This window comes from Solanum dulcamara, chromosome 8 (assembly GCF_947179165.1).
Source record: "Solanum dulcamara chromosome 8, daSolDulc1.2, whole genome shotgun sequence".
Taxonomy (NCBI): Eukaryota; Viridiplantae; Streptophyta; class Magnoliopsida; order Solanales; family Solanaceae; genus Solanum; species Solanum dulcamara.
Window position 1 is genome coordinate 74,424,473 of NC_077244.1, and position 24,938 is coordinate 74,449,410.

Below are 24,938 nucleotides of genomic sequence, written 5' to 3' on the forward strand. Positions count from 1 at the left end.
ATGAGATATTTCTCTTTTCTCTCTCTCTCTCTCTAATTCAGATTCCTCTCTTCACTCTCTCTCTATCGTTCCTTCTCCTCTCTTCTCTTTTCCTCCATTAATGGACTACTGAGAACCTCCATTAATGGAGTTTTAGCATGAAATTACAGTTTAGAATTTAAAATCCCACTTTTTTGAGAATTTGGAATTTAAAATTTAAGTTGAAAATTTGTACAAGTTCTATAAACAAATGTTGATTTCAAATCAAAACTTAAAATTGGGATTCCGAATCATATGATCAAACGCCTATTTATTTTTTTTTCAATTAAAAAAAAAACAAACTAAAACGACACTTAAAATTCTGTCTCCACTTGAAGCACAAGTTTGTTAATGCTCGAGTATATATGAGTCTGTTCATTTACTGTTCGTAATTCGAACATAAGTTTTGATAGGCAAATACTTAATCTTCTTATTCATATATATGAATAATCTCCGGTCTCATATTAATTGTCATTTTTTTACATGTTTTTTAAAGAAATTATAAATAAGAAATATAGTTTTACTAATTTATTTCTTATTTATTTATTTGAAAATTTACAAACTTGTTTACATTTTCAAAAAGAATCAGTTACTAGAGTAAAATAAATAAAAAACCAATTAATTCTCTCGTAATTTTAAAAAGTTATTTTTAACGAAGTGGACAACTAATTAATATGAGACGGAGGAAGTATAACTTAAGCCTGATCAAATTTCGATGGTTTAATATTTAATGCACGTGCCTTTCGAATACATACTAAGGTGCTGGTTGACCCCAAGTAGCTTTTGAAAAAAACTTGGAAACTAGTGTTTGGCCATATAATTTGCTATTACTTGGCAAATATCCCAAGTTCTAGAAAAAACTAGAAATTGTGAACGTGAGAAGTTTTAAAAATTTAAAAACTAGCCAAACTTTTATATTTTATAAAAACACCCTTCATTTATTGTCGGGTAGAGATTATTCGTAGAATATGAAAAGATTTTATAAGAGAATAGTTTTTTATTACCTTCTCCGGAAAAGAATATATAGTTTGAGTGAGAAAATTGAAAAAAATAATAATTTATTTTTAATTTGATTAATGTATTGCTCTTGCCCATAGTGTTATTTTTTTGTTCTTGATTGTTACTCCCTCTATTCCATATTAGTTGAATTTTTAAGGTAATGTACACATATTAATAAAAGCATTCAAGGACAAAATTTGAACCATATTTTTCTCTATTACCCTTTTGTTTAATCAACCTCATAAAGAAGATTAAATGTGAAATCATAAGTGCAAGGAGTCCTTTATTGGAGTATAACTTTTTAAGTGGTGTAGTTTAACTCTTAGAAAATTACAAAACTTCATTAATGGAAAGGTGAAAATATGGAAAAAGTTTCAAACATTTCTCTTGAACTTTGAATAATTCAACTATTTTGAACAATAAAAAAAAGTTTAAAAATTCAGTTAATATGAAATAGAGGGAGTATTAATTATGTTTAAAGTTTTTTTTAACTGAACATATTCATTATAAAATAATAACACAAATTTATGAGTATTTTTTAATAATTTTTAGAACTTACGAGGTATAAAATAATATTTTTTGAAATAGTCAAATATTATTGAGAAAATTTGTGGGCAAACGCATATTGAAACTTCACTAAAATTCACCTAAAAATTATTTGCCAAGAATATTTGAAAACTTAGGCTAAAAACTGCTAAATTGCAAATTAAAACACGTAAATCATGTGTCTAATATATACCAAGAGAATGTATTTAATTAGTTATATAATGAAGATAGATAAATATCCCAAACTTTCCTTGACAAAACCTTAAACAAAGGATTATGATGTTTCCAAAAACAAGATCAAACAGACAGACAAAGACTCTTGGTGAAATGACAAAAAGGAAAAAATATGAAAAGAAAGCATTCACACTTGATGCTAGAGACAAACAGAGATATGACCCCTCCACCAAGTCATAAAAATAACTCATGAGATTTTGTCTATCTTCTAGCATCATCACCTAAAATATAAAGGCTTCAAAAAGATGAATAATTGAATATATGACTCCATTAATTACCACCACATCATATGGTGTAATAAATGAGACTGTTTATTTTTTAATCAAACGTCTTAAATTTAAATTTTGGATATAACTTTTTTTTAATAAGGAGCGTCTCCCTCTAAATAATGTCCTAGGCAGTGCGAATTCGAATCATCGGAAAACAAAAGAAAAAGACTCCGTTAATTAAATTTCCCTTTTCCTTTGAAGCATTTTTTTTTCCAACAAAAGATCATTTGCAAAAAGGTTGCATGCAGCTAGTGGTGTTACCATTGAAGTTTGAACAAATTATTGTAACTTTTCCTTATACCAAAATCATGGTTAGCGATAATTAATTAACGATAATAGCTTATTTATTACTAAATATGTATTTTTAGTGGAAATTAACACTCTTTGCAAATATTATTAAAACCTATAGCAATATTGAATCTAATGACAATTAACTAATGCCGATAAAGACTTTAACACTCTTTATTAATGTGTATATTTATTGCCACTAAAAATTATTTTTGTTGTATTGTTTGCCCTCCCGTACCTTATTACTATACTGAAAAGTTTCATCACTATAAGCTAATTCAATAAGGGTTTCAAGAAAATCAAACACCAAACTTCATTCCTCTTCAAGCTAATGTATAATATATAAAAATAAACAATAAATCTGTTTGGCTATTTCTGTGAAGATCCCTTAATTTTAACTAAGATAATAATTTTCACTCGCAATTTTTCAGAAAAAAATTTCCTTGTGAAATTCATACACAAATACCATATAAACTCATTTTCAACTTCAAGTTTAAATTCTATTCTTTTTTTTTCCAACTTCAACCAATTATTGTCCAAACACATTCCATGCATGTTAAGTGATATTGATATTTTTAAGGGTGATGAACAAAATAATATTTTAAGATTTTTTTATTTTTTTTAAGTGGTGCTATATAAGTAAAAATGGGATAAGGCGCTTGAGGAAAATGACTCTTTAAAAAGAATTATTATTAGGGAAATAAATGACACCAGAGGTTATGGATAGAGAGCATATGGTTCTGTCCACTATCCATTCCATCTGTATAACACAACTCTCCACATCACCTCTTGGTCTCACTGATCAGAATAATTCTTGGATGGAATAAGTTTATAAAATTTTGAATTTTGAAAAAATATATAAATTTTTGAAATGTATTTTCAGAAAAAGGTGAGGGCGACAGAATCTAAGAAAACACCATCATTAAAGATGGAATAAATTTAAAGATTAGTTTAACATGAGAGTCTCTCTAAGTATAGTCCCCATTATGATCAAAGATTAGAAATGGACAATAATGCATCCATTAGAATCTATGTGTATTTGTGTCTTTTAGTGTGTGTCTTGTAGGTATTATGTACATACAGAGTGCAGATTCAAAATATACAATTTATAAATTCCAATAGTGATATCAATGATTCATGATTTAAAATTTATGAATTTCTATAAGATATTAAGTTAATATTAAGGTGATTTTTTTAGAAATTACATAGTGTAGAGGGCTAATTATCATTTTTTTCCTACCCTTTTTCAATTTACAAAAATTCCTTAAAAACATGGTAATCCGGATACATTAATTCAGTAATTCGAATACATTAATTAGAGTTTTATGTATGTACAGGTAAAATTTAAAGCATGATACATTGAACATAGAGATAATTTATGAATCATAATTAATGTATCCGAATGGAAAAAAAAGATTTTTAAATTTTTTTGAAATGAATAGGAGTAATGAAAAATATGGTAAATAAAGGAGTGTAGTCAGATGATTTTTCTTAACATTAATAGCTGATTCAAAATCAAATATTTATAGATATTCAAGAATTGCTATCACAACCCAAGCCCATGACATGTATTTTGTGCATTGATTTGACATACCTCACAAATTAGTCTTTTAATCAAAATTGCGTATATCATGTGAACTTGTGATATGCTTTATAAAAGTTATAATTTTTCTTCTCAATTAATATATTAGAGGTACGTTTTCAGAAGTTTGTCAATCTAATAGTTTGTCAATCTTTTTCTGTAACCTGCCCTCATCACAATAAAAGATACTAAGTAGGTGAACGCACAAATTACATTGTAAATCTGCCCTAAGTATAGTATAATCTGGAATCTTATAATCCTGTATACTTCAAGAGAATAATTTATGTGCAAAGAATACAAGAAATCACGTCCGAATATGGCGTTGTGGATCCCTCATTTTTCTCTTCCAGATTCTTTTTTGTATGTTTGTGAACTGTGTGATGTATATTGAAAGGACAACCGTAGAGCTACAGTACAAACTTAAACTAATATATATATATATATATATATATATATATATATATATATATATATATAATATAATGTCAGAGTCAGAATTTTTATTTAGGTTCAAAATAAGAAGTAAGCACAGAAAGAGGTTCAATATCTATATAAAAAATAATTTTCTTAACAACACATAAACATTATAGTTTTCCATAGAGGGTTCGGATGAACCCCTAGACCCTTCAGGCCTTTCTAGCTCTCTATATGAAAAATAATTTTCTTAAACAATATATAAACATTATAGTTTTTCATCAAAGGAGGTTTGGATGAACCCGTAGACCCTTCAAGCCTTCCAAAAATTTGTGATGCTGAAGTGTTGGGGACCAGAGTTGAAGGATTATCAAGTAGAGCATGCATATTTTACAACTTGAGTGTGATGGTGACTAGGATCTATTTAAAATTTGAACTCTATAATATCGAATTTGAAATACTATCATATTTCATTTGATTTATTCGATTCAAAATCTATTATTTATCGCATTTAAGCCAAAATTATTAAGTTCGAATGAATCTATACCACTAAGTTCGTTCTTGAATGTAGGGACAAGGTAGTAAATGTTATGCAATTCAAATCAAGAGAGATGGTTATAGCAAGGGAATTGAAGTTAATTAATTAAGTTATATATATCGATAATTATTAAAAGTTTGTATTCGTATTGTGTAATTAGCTGTGACATGTAATTAATCTTACTTTTCATGTTATCAATTATTCTTTCTAGTTTCTATATATAATAATGAATTTAAGTTCTACGTATTATACGTGTCGAGTATCTTTAAAAAATAATTTGGAATGACAAAAAGCTTAAGTACAAAAGGAACAAAAAAAAGAAAGGAAATTCCCATTTGATATTGAGACAGACAAATAAATAGACATGACACACCACCAAGTCAAACTTGGCTCATAATTAAGAGTTTTGTCTAATCTTAATTAGTGGTAGCATTATTATTAACTAAAACACACATAAGCTTAAATAAAATGAACATCTCCATGTTTTCCTTGTTCAAATCCTTTAAAATCAAAGACATTGATAGTAGATCGTTCAAATCCTTTAAAATCAAAAACATTGATAGTAGATCTCTCTCTTTGTTTATTTGGCTTAAGGAAACTCTTTTTCAACAAAAGAGTAAAAACTACTAGACTTACCTAACAAAGAGAGGAAAAATTACATTTCATATGATATGATATTATAATTATATTACCCCATTTATTTGTAATATACTATAGTTATGTGATTATATGTTATGATCTTTCTAATTAATTAAATTTAACAGTGGGATTAGACAAGTAATGATGATGATTATTAGGAGGTGGCAATGCAGTAAGGCTCCCAAATGAGTAGAGACTTCCTCTGTTCTTTGCATCCTTTCAACAAAGGCACCAAGTAATTGATGTTGGCTTTGTTTCCTCTCATTAGCACCAAATCTTGATGCTCTGCTATCTTTGTTGTACTATTGGCAATGGTTGTGACACTGGGATTGGGATTTTTCTTCCAGAAATAATTATAGGCATTGAATGAAGCTGGTTCAGGTGATGTGATAAGATGAGGAGAGATTTGTGGAAGTGATTGAGGAATATTTGGAGTTAGTTGATCTTCCTGTTCAATCAATTTGATTGATTTGTTGAACTTGTTAGGGCATGTTAGATGATGTTGATTATCTAGACCCCCCATGAGTTGTTTCATCATCAATGTTGATGTGTTAACATTCATTCTCCCATTTGACAATCTTGATTTTTGTACAAGCACAATTTGCATCCCTTTTGTACCATTTCCTTTTTCCTCCACTTCATCAAGATTATCTGGTTCATTGTGTCCGATTTGTTGATTGTCATCGAATACTTGTTGATGAGTAATATCCTCTGCTTCAATTTCTGATGAAGTGGTGATTAAGGTGAGAAGAAGGCGACCATCAACGCGTTGAGCGCGGAAATGGTTCTGTGGTGGAACAGAGACAGCTTCAAGAATCAATCTACCATTCTGCCTGTGAGATTGCATATGAACAGAGGGTTTGTCCTCTGCAGCCAAGGAAGAAATAGGTGGAGGGAAACACTTTGGAGGAGTACTTGATGTTTTTTTGTTATGGTTAAACTTAACAACAGGAAATTCCTCAAATATTTCTTCTTTTTCCTCTTCTTGTTTTTGAGGATGATCATCTTTGTCTTCATCACTGTAAGAGGAAAGCCTAATAATTTCAGACCCAGTTTCTGATCCAAGACTTTCAGTACAAATTTCAAGACTTTTTTCAGTTAAAGAACTAGATATTTTTTTCAAAAGAGGATGGACATAAGGAGGTGGAAATGTAGATGACTCTTGTTTCTTTTGAGTTAAAATTGAACTCCAAACATCATTTGATGTTGGTTCGTTTGTTTTTTGGATTGATCTCCAAACCTCATCTTGTGATCCAAGAACATCAAGTTCTTTTGAGGAAGCAATTTTCTTCATAGGAGAGAAACCATTTTGTGATAGCCATTTCTTGGATGACATATCAGCTGAAAGGGTTCTCCTAATTGAAGCACCTGCACCTTTGTTTCTTTTGTCACTCTCTGATCCAAGAATGGACACTATGCCTTGTTTCACTATGCCCATCTTAGTAGGGGGTAGTGATGGGGGTAGTGGGATACTAATTACTTGTGAAATCTTCAATGTTGAGTTCAAGTTCTTGATGCTCATAGAATTAGCTGCTGACATCTTAGAATCAAGAGGAGGATTAAAACAAATAGGAGTTGAGTTGTTTGTTTTCCTTCTGCACATGAAAAGATAAAAGAGACAAATTAGGACAAAGTTATGATATATGCTAATATTAACAAAATTTTCAAGTTCCAAAAAGACAGTATGTATAACAAAGTGTTAGTAATTACCTTAAGCAAACAACAACATCCAAATGAGGGATGATAGTTGAAAGCTAAGAGAGGGAAATTGAATTATGAAGATGATTTTTTTTTTGAGGGGATATTGCTATAGAAATAATTTGTTTTGATGGCAATTACAAGGAATGGGGATGTCAGGGTCTTTATAAGAGTCCAGAAAGGCTAGAAACAGTGTGCAAGGGACCCGCCTCTAAACCCACCATGCAAAAATACTTTTTTTTTATTAGGTGTCTGATACTCGTTTTGAAACTCTAATTAATTCGAATTCGTATCTTGTAAGCCTATTAAAAAGAGAGTACACTCTATTAGTATTTCTTCAATTCTAACGACTCAAATCTGAAATCTTTGATCAAGAGTAGAAGAATCATATTCAACTCTCGGTGGTATGCAAAAGGCTCATTTTCCCATCCCTTCTCTCCCCCTCTACTTTCACATTGTTTTGTTAATTAGCGTACTTGTATATTTTTTTTTTCACCCACAAAAATTATTTTAATATAATCATGTTAATTAATCAGCTCTACATCAGGTAATCCTATTATAAATCTGGTGCTCTAGTCTCAATATTTATAGTTTGTTAATAACTGAATTGATTATTAGAATTTAGTTTTGATGCATATACATGAAAGGTTTTATCTCGATCCATCCAAATTAAATTGGGACAATTTCAAATATATACAAAAAGCTAATTAGTTTGCAACACATGTAGTCATGTTTTATTTTCATAAAAAATAGCCAAAAATTATAGGAAATATACAGTGACTATACAATATAGCTTGCCAAAAGTCATAAAAACTATACACTGACTATACAATATAGATTAATTATACATGAGTTATACACTGAATATACATTATGATACATTCTATACATGAAATATATACGGAGTATACATGAATATATATCGAATGACCCTTTTTTTTGATAATTAAAATGACCGAATGACTATCTACTATAATTATCCCAATTAAATTTACGGGATAAAAGTATAGTACTACTTCATTCTAACTATGTTATTCAAACTTTTTAAGAATATTATTGTATTGTGTATATATGTCAAGATTTTTAAAGAGTCGAGTAACACAAGTTTTCACCGTTCTATGTGAACTTTCATTTTCAGTACATGGGATTTGGGAAGTACTGAAAGTAGGAATTCCCATGGTACACATTCATTTCGCCAGCCATGATTCTTTTGGTATGTAACTAAGTTAAAAAATGTACCATTGGAGAATGTTGTGAAAGCTGCTCCCTCATTAGGCTTTTTTCACTTACTTTACTACCCTTCATAAAATATTTTACCAATTCAATTATTCTCTTTCCTTCTGTATTTTATTATTATTTTTTCACTTTTTCGACAGTTGGCTTTCCGTTTTTGCCTTTTTCTAAACTACAATTTAAATGGCATATATTACCGTCATAATCTTCTATTATATTTTATTCAGTCTCAATAAAGAAATATTGCACAAGAGCAGTTTTACCCCCATATACATCCGGAGAATCCTTGAGATTTTCAAAAAAAAAAAAGAAGAAGAAGAAGAAATTAATATTAGTGATAATAATTAAGTAGCTAAGTACAATAAATTTATCAAAATATATTAACGTAATGATCTCAATGTTAATTTTGATGTTTAAATTCTTTATTTTACTGGTAATTACTAAAATATATATGAAGTGATGCTCCTAAAAGTTGTGTAGAAAGTAGAATATTACGTTATGTTCTTTGTCAATTCACTTTATTTTTAATAAAAGATACGTTATAAGCTAATATGATGGTATGTGTAATAAGATTGATTAATAATAGACGTATAATTTAGTTACTAATGCATGGAAAACAGGGAAGCTTCCATCAGCAGAACATTTAGAGAAAGGAAAATAAATAAAAGTGTTTGTACAAATATGGAAAAAGTGAGAAGAGATGGTGATTAGACGAGGAAAATGGCTTAAGGAGAAAGCAAAGGCATATCGCACCATGATTGGGCGGTACAAAAAACCCTATCATCACTACATATAAAGTTGCTTCATCAAATTAGAATCATTCACCGTTCAGTAACAATAATAAAATACTCAATGTAATTTCTGTAAAATTTAAGAAAAATAAAATATATGCGACCCTTACTTATATCCAATAAAGATAAAAAAAAAATATTATTTATGTAAGATCCTCTACTCAAATAACGCATATCACAAATCAGATTCATTCGTCACCTTCTAATTAATATTCGTAATTATTAGTCAATACTATATACATATGTATATGTGTCTATTGATATATATATATATATATATATATATATATATATATATATATATATATATATATATATATATACTCGACCAATTTTGCGAGTACATACTTATTTATGTTATAAAAAAAAAAATATAAGCTCTTTGTAACTATATCAAACATCTTATAATGTGATGGTTTCATTTTGGTACTTTGAAATGCAATAAAATGATTGATGTTGAGATATAATATAATTAGGTACAATAATTAAAAATATCCTTTCTCTAATAGCTTAATTTCCGAATGAAATGGTGACAAATTTCAATAGGTATATTATATTAAAGAAGGCAGATTATTCGAATCTTACTGCTACCAATTATAAATTAAAAGAAAAACTCATGTGTTTGGTTATCCAAAAGAATTTCGCCTGGACATAAGAAGGCGCTTTGAGATATAATATAATTAAGGTCAGTTGTTTCTAAGAGAAAAAGATCATGTTAGAAAAGAAACAATTTAAACTACACCATATATATCAATAATGATTTTAAGGAAAAATGGTATTTTCTGGATTTAATTTATGTGAATATATTTAATTAGATAAGAAGTTTAAAATATAAATAAATATTTTTTAAATATGTAATTTTAAATATATCATAATACTGTATAATTATATTTCTCGTAAATTAGCGAGATCAAAGGAGCAAAAAACTATAAATTGAGGATAACAGCGTAAGACTTTTCGAATACAGAGTAAGGGAACAATTCATATTATGTTATAAATTAACTAACTTGATAATTTTATAAAGGAAGAAGAGCAAGAGAATATATATATATATATAAGTATTAATATAGAGAGAGTAGTAATATAGAGAGAGTAATAGTAATTCTCTTCTTTTATGTGTTTTGTGTGTTTTTACATTGAAGTTTAAGGCTATATTTATAGCCATATTTACAAGTGGAGGAAAATATTAGTGGGCAATTTACCCACTTAAAAAGTAAATGGACTATCCACCATTGTAAAGTGGACAACCATTTTACTTGGTTGATAATACTCCCCCTTGAATGTCCACGAGAAATGTGTCTCGTTAAAACTTTACAAAAAATAAAATAATATACATTGTTATTTTGAACATCCATAGATGTTGTGCCTCGTTAAAACCTTATTAGGAAAAACCCAGTGGAAAAAAGCCTAATGAAAAAAAAGAGTACACACATCTGATAATACGCCTTGAGTGCTGCCTCATTAAAAACCTTATCAAGAAAACCTAGTGGGACAAAACCTTGACTAAGGGAAAAATAGTACAACGCGTATTTTGCTCCCCCTCATGAAAATATCACTTAATATCTCGAAGACGACGCATTTCAATTTTGTATCTCATTTTCTCAAAGGTTGAAGTTGGCAATGCTTTGGTGAACATATCTGCCAAATTGTCACTTGAACGAATTTGTTGGACATCTATTTCACCCTTCTTTTGAAGATCATGAGTGAAAAAGAATTTTGGCGAAATATGTTTTGTTCTGTCTCCTTTGATGTATCCTCTCTTCAGTTGAGCTATACATGCAACATTGTCTTCATACAATATTGTTGGAGCGTCTTTTGTCAAACAAAGGCCACATGTTTCTTGAATGTGTTGAGTTGTTGATCTTAACTAAACACATTCTCAACTTGCTTCATGAATGGCTATTATCTCTGCATGATTTGAGGAAGTGGCAACCATAGTTTGTTTTGTTGAACGTCATGATATAGCTGTACCACCACATGTAAATAAATAGCCTGTTTGTGACCGACCTTTATGGGGATCAGATAAATATCTTGCATCTGCATAACTGATCAATTGTGACGTGGAATTATTTGAGTAAAACAATTCCATATCAATGGTACCTCGAAGGTATCTGAATATATGCTTAATTTCATTCCAGTGTCTTCGTGTTGGGGAAGAACTAAATCTTGCTAACAAGTTTACTGAGAAAGCTATATCTGGTCTAGAATTGTTGGCAAGATACATTAATGCACCAATTGCACTAAGGTATGGTATTTCAGCACCAATAAGTTCTTTATCATTTTCATAAGGTCGAAATGGATTTGTATTAATATCAAGAGATCTCACAACCATTGGGGTACTCAATGGGTGTGCTTTATGCATATAAAATCTCTTTAAAATATTTTCAGTATATGTTGACTGATGGACAAATATTCCATTTGTAAAATGTTCAATTTGTAGACAAAGACACAATTTTGTCTTTCCTAGGTCTTTCATTTCAAACTCCTTTTCAGACATTTTACTGTCTTTGAAAGTTCTTCCGGAGTTCCAATAATATTCAAATCATCAACATATACTGCTATTATGACAAATTCAGATCCAGACCTTCTCATAAAGACACAAGGGCAAATTGGATCATTTTCATATCCTTCTTTTAGCAAATATTCGCTAAGACGATTGTATAACATTCGCCCTGATTGTTTCAATCCGTACAAGGATTTTTGAAGTTTTATTAAGCAATTTTCTCGAGAATTCTTGTATGCTTCAGGCACTTTGAACCCTTCGGGAATTTTCATAAAAATATCGTGGTCCAATGAGCCATATAAATAGGCAGTGACCACGTCCAGTAAGTGTATTTCAAGCTTTTCATGAACTGCCAAATTCATTAGATACCTGAAAGTAATTGCATCCACCACAGGAGAATATGTTTCCATATAGTCAATGCCAGGTCTTTGCGAAAAACCTTGGGCTACAAGTCGTGCTTTATATCTTACGACTTCACCCTTTTCATTTCATTTACGCACAAAAACCCATTTGTGCCCTACTGGCTTGACACCTTCAGGTGTTCGAACTATTGATCCGAAAACTTCACGTTTTTCAAGTGAAGTTAATTCTGCTTGAATTGCATCCTTCCATCTTGGCCAATCATTTCTCTGTCTGCATTCATCGACAGATTTTGGTTTAAGATCCTTATCTTGTTGCATTATTTCAATGGCAACATTATAAGCAAAAATATTATCGACCACAATATTATTTCGGTTCCACCGTTTTCCTGTCGAGACATAACTTATTGAGATTTCTTCATTCTCATTATTTTCAGGTACTTGGACCTCGTTGGTGGTATCACCATTTGTTGTGTCTCTGGGCTTTTCTTGAGCACTCGCCTCCAAATTATGATCATCTTGATCATTTATTTCTTTCCTTTTTCGAGGATTTTTATTTTTGGAACCAAATGGTCTTCCACGTTTAAGCGTGGCCTAGACTCATTTGCCTGAACAAGTTGTCCTACCGGGACATCAACTCGAACTTGAGCATTAGCAGCTGGGATATGCGATTTAGTAACCCGTGGAAGGTTAGTAAATGCATCCGGCAGTTGATTTGCAATATTCTACAAATAAATCATCTTTTGAACTTCTTGCTCACATTGATTTGTTCGAGGATCTAAATGAGATAGTGACAATGAATTCCAATCTATCTCATTTTTCAACTGCTTATGTTTTCCCCCTAATGTTGGGTATACTGATTCATCAAAATGACAATTTGCGAATCTTGCCGTAAATAAATCTCCAGTCATAAGTTCCAGATATTTTATAATAGAAGGAGATTCATACCCAACATATATTTCTAACCTTCTTTGGGGACCCATCTTTGTGCGGTGCAGTGGAGCAATTGGGACATATACCGCACACCCAAATATTCTAAGATGGGATATATTTGGCTCCCTTCCAAACGCCAACTGTAATGGGGAAAATTCATGATAATTTGTTGGCTTTATGCGCACAAGTGCTGCTGCATGCAAAATAGCATGCCCCCATACTGAAATAGGAAGTTTTGTCCTCATTAGCAATGGTCTAGCTATCAATTGGAGGCGTTTAATCAATGATTCTGCTAGACCATTTTGAGTATGTACATGAGTGACCGGATGCTCAACTTTTATTCCAACCGACATACAATAATCATTAAATGATTGAGATGTGAATTCACCAGCATTATCAAGACGAATTGTCTTTATTGCATAATCTGGAAATTGTGCTCTTAACCTTATAATTTGAGCTAACAATCTCGCAAAAGTCATGTTGCGAGTTGATAATAAGCACACATGTGACCATCTTGTAGATGCATCTATCAAGATCATATAATATTTAAATGGTCCATATGAAGGGTGAATTGGCCCACATATATCACCCTGTATACGTTCTAGAAACGCAGGGGATTCAATCCCAACCTTAGTTGCTGATGGTTTGATAATCAGTTTTCCTTGAGAACAAGCAACACAAGAGAATTTCTTAGATTGAAGAATTTTCTGATTCTTCAAAGTGTGTCCATGTGAATTCTCAATAATTCTGCGCATCATATTATAACCGGGATGGCCCGATCGGTCATGCCAAATGATAAAATCATTAGAATCAGTAAACCTTTTGTTTACAATGGCATGTGATTCAACAGTACCAATATTTGTATGGTACAACCCAGAAGAAAGTGCAGGTAATTTTTCGTGCACAATTTTCTTCTCTATATTTATTGTAGTAATATAAAGGTATTCAACCTTTCCTTCATTTGCAGTCTCAATATGATAGCCATTTTGGCGAATAACCTTGAAACTTAACAAGTTTCTTTGAGACTTACTACAATATAATGCATTATCAATTATCAATATCGTTCCTCCAGGTAGTAATAAGACTGCTTTTCCAGAGTCTTCAATTAATTTTGTACTATCAGATATTGTATTGACATAGGCCTTTTTCATAATCAAATAACAGAAATATTTCTTTTCTTTTAATATTGTATGAGTTGTGGCACTATCCAAAAGGCACATATCTCCATTATTCATCTTGAATCCAATTGAAGACTGATAAATTTATTTATCTTCATAAAATAAAAATGCATTGTAAGAAATAAAATAAGTAACAATTTTGCTAGAAAAACATAAGTCCCCTTTTTTTTTAAAGTTAAATTATGGTTATTTAGAATTTAAGAAATTATATGATTCAATTATGATGAATGTTACAATAATTTAGTTTATCGAATTATATACTTATTAACCTTAAATAAATATTATATGTAAGTATTAAAAACAAATATAAAATATTATAAAACATTAATATAATATTATTCATCATGTATAGATAATTTTTTTATTGACAAAAATTATACAATCATTATAAATTATTAATGTCTAAAACATCAACAAGAATAAACAATTAGTATAATGACATTAAATAAGACGAATATTATTTTTAGTAACAATATGATATTAAGATTAAATAATAGCACACTAATAGTAATTAATTACAACATTGTGAAATAGCATAATGTAATAAACAATATACAATTATCATAAAAATGTGGCCCTGATTTTTTTTTTATTATTTTTTTCCAAATAAATAAATGTAAAAACACGATAATTCAAAGTACATAAAACTGACAACATATTGGAAAACATGAAATTAAGCATCAATTAAGATCCTTAAAAAAATCTTCAACCTCCAAATGAGTAATATCATTGAGGTCATTAAAATCATCATCCCTTAAAGCCAGATTTGCTTCAATATTATCATTATTCAAAGGCCTTGCCTCAACATTATTTTCGAACGCCAAGTGTGACTCTATCCGAGCATTAGAAGAAGAGGTACCATCTCTATTTGCCTTTCTTTTGAAAGAATTTTGATAAAGTCTTACAAAATGCTCAGGCGTCCGACATTCTTTTTTCCAGTGGCCTTTCATACCACAACGATGACAGTTACTTATTGAAGGGTCATTTTGAGAACTGATATTGTTCTCCCTTTTATGTTGACCACCACCTCGACGATTATTAAATCGTCTTTTGTCATTGCCACGTCCACGCACATTATTGTGGCCATAATTTTTATTTTGTCTTCTTTCAGACTGGCCATGTGCCTTTACCATATTTACCTCCGATAACGGAGCAGTTCCAGTGGGACGGGCTTCATGATTTTTCATTAGAGTATTTTTTAAAACCCTTTTCACGGTATTGTTGCTGTAATATTATATTAGAGGCGTGAAAAGTAGTTAGTGTCTTTTCTAACATATCCTCATCATTTATAGTTTCCCCGCATAATTTTAATTGGGAATTTATTCTAAATACAGCAGAATTATACTCAATTACGATTTTAAAATCTTGAAATCGTAAATGCATCCACTCATAACGAGCCCTTGGCAATACCGTTGCCCTGAGGTGGTCATACCTCCCTTTTAAGTCTTTCCACAATTCAAGTGGATCTTTCACTGTCAAGTATTCCATTTTTAGACTTTCATCTAGATGATGACGAAGGAAAATCATAGCCTTTGCTTTATCCTGACTTGATGCTGTATTTTCTTCAATTATAGCATCACCAAGACCCTTAGCGGTAAGGTGAATTTCAGCATCAAGTACCCATGACAAATAATTTTTACCAGAAATATCAAGTGCCACAAATTCCAATTTTGACAAGTTTGACATGATGAAAAATTAATTTGAAAGTAACAAAGATAACTTAAAAATTAAATTTCTTTAGTAGATATACCTGATATAGAAGTTAATTTTCTGAAAAATTAGAGCTTCGTGCTGATAACGTGTTATAAATTAACTAACTTGATAATTTTATAAAGAAAGAAGAGCAAGAGAATATATATATATATATATATATATATATATATATATATATATATATATATATATATAAGTATTAATATAGAGAGAGTAGTAATATAGAGAGAGTAATAGTAATTCTCTTCTTTTATGTGTTTTGTGTGTTTTTATATTGAAGTTTAAGGCTATATTTATAGCCATATTTACAAGTGAAGAAAAATATTAGTGGGCAATTTACCCACTTAAAAAGTAAATGATGGATCATATATGCCCCATTATATATATATAAAGTAGGGAAACAATTCAAAACTTGTACTTATTGTTACTTTGGTGACTGGTGACTGATCTGGCACTATATATATATTTTTTTATTAAAACTTTACTCCTCCAGAGTATTAGGGGAACAATGCATATATACGCATTACTATTCTATATTGAATACAAGTCCCATCATTAGACGTGGGCACGGTATGATATGGTACGGTATCTAAAATTTCGATATAATAATTTTGATATTTGATTTTTAAAACTATTATATTATTATTATAATAATAATTTAATTCAATATGGTTTGGTATTTTAAAGTTCGATCTTGGTATTTTACGGTATAATAAATTGATAATCATAATTTGTTCAATTTTGACTAATATATACTCATATAATAGAGTATTATGACTTCAACAGTTAAAAAAAGGTCATCAATTGTATCATATTAACACATTACACGTGTAAAAATATATATTCAAAAGAAAGTACAAACAACTTCTTTTGTTAAACAATTACATTTAAAATACATTTCAATCAAAATAGAGTAGTCAAAATTTCTATTTCTAAAAATTTAGTTTATACTAATACTAGGTTGCATATTTGTTAGTATTTTAATAATACATAGTATATGTTATTTATGTAACTATATACTTCGGCATGATATTCGGTATTTCGGTATGTTATTTTTAAATATCAAATACCATATCGAATACCAAAAATATTTAAAATATATACCATATACCATATCAAATACCATAATACTAAAACCACGATATCAAAAATTCCAAAATAATATGGTAATTTAATATATATCATACCATGCCACCCCTACCTATCATATGGTATTATTTTTTTCTACGAGACTGATCTTGTGGTATCTCTTTCTGTCTCTGTCTTTCATTTTTTCCTAATTCTTTAATGATGTATATGTACACGTACAAAAATCGACATATTTAGCTATATATATGTAGCCTGTTAATTTCATGCCAAAAGTTGGTGATGTTGATTTAATCGGATCGAATCTTATCTATATTACCAGTGGATGCACCCATAACTTTCAGTTCTCACATATACGTGTGTGAAACAAATTTAAACACGTCACACACATATATTATATATTGTATATACTTTAAATTTATTGATTTCAAGAGTATATGTACACAATATATTATTTAGTGACGATCAGCTACGAGATCATCTTTAACTAATAAAAAATGTGTTTAAATCTTACTCTCAATCAGTATGTTCTATGATTGATTTGAGTAAATGATGTAAATAATCACAAATCCTAGCTAAATGCAGGTGGAACATATTTTCAGAGAAATTAATATAGCGATTAATATTTTTTTATTGCATTGATATTAGTCTATTACGGTCAAAAAAATTGAACATAGGCTAAGAGTACATCCTAGTTGAAGAAATCGCGACAATTCTAATTTTGATCCAATTATAAGATTATCTAGTTTTCTCTACCTGTTATTTTCTTCATAGTTGTTAATTTAGTAAAGGTTCGGTACCTCATGTAGGATTGATAAGGTAAGGCCTAGTCCCCATTACTTGTTTTTATTCCTATTGAAGATTTTTTATTTTGATTGGTCAAAAGTCATAAGTTAACTAAAAATTCTCCAGATTATAATTTTTATTTTATTTTTAATTATTTTAACTTTATAATCACTTTTTTAATATACCCTTCAAAAGTAATTAAAAGTTATTTTAGTTTAAAAATATTTAAAATAACCAAATACAAATAAACTCTAATTATATAATTAATTTAAGGGAAAAGGAAGAATAGAATAAAATGGGATCACCTAATATTCAAGAATTCCGTCATGCAGGATGTACACAGATCTTATTTTATTTTTGTGGGGTAGAGAGATAGCTTATGATAGATCTTCGATTCAACAGAAGTGTAACAAAAATAATTTCAAAAGAAAAATAACGATAACAAAATAGGAAAATAAAGTCGTCATTAATTAGTAATATATATATAATAATCAAATGTTTAGCAAAAGGGATTTGTGCTCTTTGTCTAAATATATAGGTCAACTCACTAGATGATTGGTGAGTCGGCTCACGAGTGCCCATTAAAAATTGCTCCAAAGAATAATTAGCTGTATATGCATTGGATTAAGGCTAAATAAAAAGGCAAACTTTTTAATTGCTTTGAATGTAATTCTAACAATTAATTGTGTATGGTGATAAATGAATGAACTTATTCCGAGTTGACTCAATTATAAAAGTAGTAAAAGTTGAGTGGAAAGAATCAAACACACCGTTTTTGTTGATTAATCACGATTATTCTAAATATAGTACTACCATTAATCTTATATTAATCAATGTATTTTTGTCATTATTTAGAATGTAAAGTTTTTGGATAGTACAAATTAATATATAAGCATTTCATTAGTGCCTTGACAATCCTTGTTTTATTTATTGCTAAGAGAGGCGGATCAACGCAAGTGGAAATTTAAAGCGAAATATCAATTAGAAACCTATAATTTTAATAAATTTTATATGTATTTATTTAAAATATATTTTTCTTACACTTTTTTGATGTAAATTATTACTTCATAATTTTTTTATAAATGATTTCTTCGAAAAAAAAATCAATTATTACTTTTAGGTAAGATTATTAATTCAATGTTGAAAAATATTTTTTTCACTAAGACAATCATTAAATGAATTACAACAACAACAACAACAAACCAGTATAATCCCACAATGTGGGGTCTGAGGAGGGTAGAGTGTACGCAGACCTAACCTCCACCTTGAAAGGTAGGACGGCTGTTTCCGAAAGACCCTCGGTTTTAAGAGAGGAAAACAAGATAAAAAGTCAGATAAGGACAAGCATATCGAAAACAAGATGAAAACAAGGAATAGCAAAAAAAATGAGAAAGTCATGGTAGAATAGTACGGGAAGAAGAAGACATTAACTACTATAAATAAATAAGATAAGATAAGATAAATAAGATAGTCAAAGTACAACAGCGCCACAACTATAAACAACAATACAGTGCAGAAGTCAAATGGTAATAAACAAATGAGCAGAACTACAACTACTATGGTGCAATCATTAAATGAATTATTAACATAATTCTATAAGTAATAAGTTGATAAACTTTAAATAAAGATAAGATCTTAGAACAATAGAACTGATAACTTGGTCTCCACTTTAATATGCTTGTCGTAATCCTTGAAATTTAAGAAGATGTAAGAAAAGAATTTACAATTCACTTTGTTCAACACTTTTCGACTATCAATTTATATTTTTGACAGAGTATTACTCTAACTTATTAAAAAATTGAATAAGAATAATACAAAATGAGTTAAAAAGAATAAAATAATGTGAATATTAGTGGAGAGTACGTAAGAAGGCAAAATAATATTTTCTCGATTTCTTCTATTTGAATGGAGTTAAAGAGAATAAAATAATATATTATTTTTTTTAAAAAAATAAACTTTTTATCATAAATAATTAATTTTTAAATCAAAAAATTAACCTATAATATATTTTTGGTAAAAATTTAAGTCCCAATTTGGCTTATGACTTATTTCTTATAATATGGAGCCGGCAATAAACAAGAAATAGTTGACCGGAAAGAAAGGGCTACAAGGTGATATGAATAAGACCCGTAATTTTCTATTCTTTAATAAGTGGAGTTCGATTAAATTTCAATTTACACACAAAAATCTTATAAGGGTACAAAATATTTCCTAATAAAAATGATTTCCCAAGAACTCAAATCTAAAATCGACCTATAATTAAAAATGAAAAAAATACTCAAAAATCACTCACCGATTTCATATGTACTATTGAAAGGCAGGCCCACCCCTCCAATTTCATAAAATCAAAAGTCTCATTTCTCTGTAATGTTTTATGTAATTTTTTAAGAAATATTATCCACCTTTTTTATATTTTACATAATTTTGGTGGAAGAATATCATATATATAGAGAATGTTATAGAAAAATGACGAAATCTATAAAATACTATCTATAATTCAATAGGTCACAACTTGATTTCCTACTAATTTTAGTGCTTTTAACTCTTTTTGAGTTCACACAGGATATATCCAACATCATATTGGGTCCGATTAATTCAATTCAAGATATAAGATTCATTAAGGGGAGTAACCTTTCTTCTCGAAATCTTTAATTAAGATTGAATAAATCCTTGTGATTACGAGCGTTGGTGGTGAAGTGTCTTTTAATTGCTATACCTTAATTCTCTACAGTTGAAGTCTATTACTCCATTTTTCGTCATTGTAAAAACTTGCTTCCGTCATTAGAAATAGGTCAATGGGGAAGGATTTCGGACAGTAACTTCAAAAAATTTGAGCCTAGGCCGGACTTGGACGAATTCTAAGTTAGGTGAAGTTTAGGATGATCACGTGAATGATGGGAGGTCAAATTTATAATTTGATTGGACAGGCTGATAGTCAAGGCGATACAGAGCATTTACGGCTTCACGGAATCACATTCGGGCAAGTAAAACTCCCGGAATAGAAGTTTGCGTGAGTGTATATTTTAATACGTCTTTGAAAGCAGGTGTTGTCACGACCCAAAATGGGTCATGAGTGGCACCACACTTAACCTTCTAGGTGGGAGAACCAACGATACAAATCTCAACTTATAAAATATGACACTAATGCGGAAGCTCAATTTATGAGAGTAAGAAATAATAAAACCACCAAAGTTTATTAGATACATGTTCTCAAAACCTGAAAGACATCACTTCAAGGGCATCTAATTCTAAAATACTAAGTCTGAAAATATCAAATACTAGAATAAATAAATAATATAATGTGTTCGAAAACTAAGGACATCATGCCATGCCCTAGAGAATTCGACACGAGCTAGAACGAATAGCTCACCCTAGAACCTGATGTGCTGGACACTGGCTAGAGCTGAGGTCGAGTCGAAGTCGACGGAACACTCGTTGCACTCCATAAAATAAAATAAAGAAAAATACAAGTAGGGGTCAGTACAAGACAACATGTACTGAGTAGGTATCATCGGCCGACTCAAAATAGAAATCAATATGCATAAAGTAATAACGAAAAATCAACCATAACACTTACAGGTGGAACCAACAAGATCAAGATCAAGTGATAACACAATGAACAATTTCATAACCAATCAACAATATCAAGATCACACATGAGGACTCAGGCCTCCACATCATGCTTTTTTGGGAATTGAGTTATTGAAGATTGGGTAACATTAGGTCATTTTAATTTGTTTTCCTTTAATATTACCGTGCCGAAATGTGACATCCGATCCAAATATACCGTGTCGGAATGTGACACCTGATCCAAATATACCGTGTCGGCTTGTGACACCCGATCCAAATATAATTATTTAATCATTCTTTATTATTACATTCCACTCCATTAACAATATTTCATCAAGTCTTCTTTATTCAAGACACCATTTTTGATAGGGCAAGTTTAATATTATGTATTTCACGGTCTCGGGATTTCAGACCAATCACAACAACACATCAATCATCCAAATCACAATAATTAAATGCATAGTGAACTTCACACATTACTGAATGACTATCAATCGCTATTAAAAGTCTATCTATTATATAGAATAAACTATAACCTACCTCAACCGAAGAACCGAATCCAAGCAAGCTAATTCACCAATATCTTTCCTTTCTTCAATGCCTCAAAACGTTTTCAATCTATTAAATATACAATATTCGTAAGTAATCGAGTCCATAGAACCCATATTACTAGATGTTTAACCTAGACCCAAAACTCACCAAAATCTATAATCAACTTCCTAATGTTGATGCCAAATAATATGTCAACTCTCATATTTTCCAAATTTTAAGCCTAGGATTAGGTTCTAATTTCCCCAATATCATAAATCTAAAGGTATTCATATAATACAATACACATAATATTTAATTACGTATCTCAATATGTCAAAATATGGATCATAATATGATAGCATATAAGAAACCCTAACATCGAGATCGCAATTGCAGTCATACGAATATGCATAATTTTCTTGCCCTATTTGAATTGATTAAATTCTACCCATCCTTCTCACCTTATTAGCCCATCAATTCCTAATCATTAGCCATCATTATGCAATGATTGCAACTCAAAAACTTATCTTTAAACCTAAGAACCTATGTAAACAACTAACATCAAATTGACTCCAACCCATTCTATATACTACATAACAAAACAATAAAATAATCATAAAGATTGATGCTTACAAACTATCAATATACATAAGCCAAAATTTAGAACTTAATTAAGTTTACCTGCTACGTTTTTCCGTGATTCTTTATCGATGCCGCGATAATGAAAAATAAGAGTCACAAGCGGTTTGTGATATGACCAATTTAATATTAATTCCTTTTTGTTTTAATAAATAAAATGGTCTGTGATATTAAATAAATTAAAATTTTAGCCCATAAATTTATTATTTACCTAAAATTGCCCGTCACTAAATAACCATAGTTATCAAATAGTCCAAAAAATACCGGTTAAAATTTTTGAGATGAGTCTTTTATGAAATAAAAAGCTCTAGTACTCAAAACGACCTAATGGATTGTTACATGTGTGTTGTGAAAGGGGGGCTTGGAGCACAAACTCCGAGCTCACTGTTCCCACATATCCCGCCAGAGCGAGATTATTTCTGCCAGAATGGGACAGTCGCGACTTAAATCGTAAAAAAGACCAAAAATGGTCTTTTTTTGCAAAAATCACTTTCTAAAATCCCAAGAGGTGACCTAAGGTGATTTCATTGATTTTCCATGGATTTCCACGCTTAAGATAAGATTTTTACTCCCTAGATTCATACTTTGATTTTTAGAAACTAGAAGTAGGGTGATAGTCATTGGGGGAGGGTTTGAACTGAAAAAATATGGTGAAAAATAGCCCTAGGGTAAAATTAGGATCATGGGTTTGGCCTAGGGAATGAAATTGTGTTATATTTCTTGATAGTTAGGCCATTGTATTGATCTTTGATATGTATTTAATGTTTTTAGACCAAGAACGAGAAGAACAAACCCAGAAAGGGAAGGCTATTGCGTTGTCACGTTTTGAAAGCTTGAATTTGAGGTAAGTGATGGTCTAGTTTTCCGTATGTGTTTTATATACTTGTTAAGTTGCTTCATGATATGCATGTGTGTATACGTATACAGAAACATTCTAGATTATGTGTGAAATGAACACTTACTGGCCTGTTATTGTGATGAACCTGTTCTTGGTGGTATAAATGTTGTAAGCATTGAATATTTTTGTGATTATGATATCTTGGGATCGGATGTCACGTTCCGACACGTAAATTAGATCGGTGTCATGATATGACACGTATTTGAATAGAATTTCACGTTCCGATACATATTTGGATTGGGTAGCACGTTCTGACACAAAGTTGATTTTTTTTAGGTCACTTGATAGGACCCTTGTGTGAATTTGTAGCAAGTGGAAGACATTTATTTGTGATATGGAGATATGGTTGACTTATTTTGTCTATGCATATGCCAATTGTGTTGAAATTTACTTGTCTATGATCCGCCTAGTGGCTAACTGTGTGATCCTACCAGTACACCATTATTTTGTGTACTGATACTACTCTTGCTCTGCCTTTTTGTTGAGTACAGGGCATATTCAATCGGTTGCAGAGAGACCTCGGTTGGAAGATTAATAGGGTGTTCAAAGTCCAAGGATGAGCTATTCTGTCATGCTGCCGTGAACTTTTCTATTTATATCAGTCCTTCTTTCGGGATTCAAATGTTTAGACAATGTTCCTGTTTATTTTTTAGTTTCTATTTGGAGTTGTACTCCTGTTCTATACTTGTTAGTTAGAGTTTTGATGCGATGATTTTCAGTTCCTAAGATGTGTTACTTTCGCATATCGTTGTTATTAACATGATTGACTGAGTTTATGGGAACTCAACATTATTTCTAGTTTATTCCTGCTTCCGCAAGTCTATCTCCTAAAGTTTGATAAGCTGAGCTGTAGAAATGGTTTTTTCACTAAAATAAATATTGTGGATGTCAGTCACGATAGATTGGGATCATGACAGTCATTTATTTGTTGGAGAACAAGCTGAGATCATTAAAAAAGATAATTATTTTCGTCGTGAAAGTAGCATATTTCATGAAGCAAATAGGATTAGGACACGTGGGTACAAATTTATGAAGCTGACTAGTAGAATATTATAAAACATCGGCTATAGTGTCTTTCACTAACATTAATTAAAAAAATGAAATGAAAATAAAATGAGAGGAGCGGCTATAGAAAAGTGGGCATAAGGTTCTGTCCACTATAGGTTCCAGATTTAATAGCACAAGTCTCAAACACACGAAGCTCGTTGGTCTGTGATTCCCCGCCCACTGGCACGCACAACTATAAATAGAAAATAATCAGCGAATTATCTATCGAAAACAATATATTATTCAGTAAAATTTACGTGCATATTATCTTTTTCAATCGTCTATGTGATATTATATGTATTCATTATAATATCACATATAATATTATAATGAATACATATAATAATCAGCGAATTATCTATCGAAAACAATATATTATTCAGTAAAATTTACGTGCATATTATCTTTTTCAATCGTCTATGTGATATTATAATGAATACATATGT

At 30.3% G+C, this 24,938-nt stretch overlaps 1 protein-coding gene across 1 annotated transcript; it reads right to left on the bottom strand.

Annotated features, from left to right (window-relative positions):
* Nucleotides 1-5,207: 5,207 nt before the first annotated feature.
* LOC129901296 (protein FAF-like, chloroplastic) lies at nt 5,208-7,347 on the bottom strand. The gene is made up of 2 exons (XM_055976435.1): nt 7,238-7,347; nt 5,208-7,122 (listed from the first exon to the last, which is right to left on the bottom strand). Exon 2 carries the CDS (start codon nt 7,065-7,067, stop codon nt 5,682-5,684), a length of 1,386 nt encoding a protein of 461 aa, XP_055832410.1. The 5' UTR covers nt 7,068-7,122; nt 7,238-7,347; the 3' UTR covers nt 5,208-5,681.
* Nucleotides 7,348-24,938: the final 17,591 nt, after the last annotated feature.

Coding starts and splice junctions, on each gene's coding strand:
- LOC129901296 (XM_055976435.1), bottom strand. CDS start 7,067: ATGTCAGCAGCTAATTCTATGAGCATCAAGAACTTGAACTCAACATTG.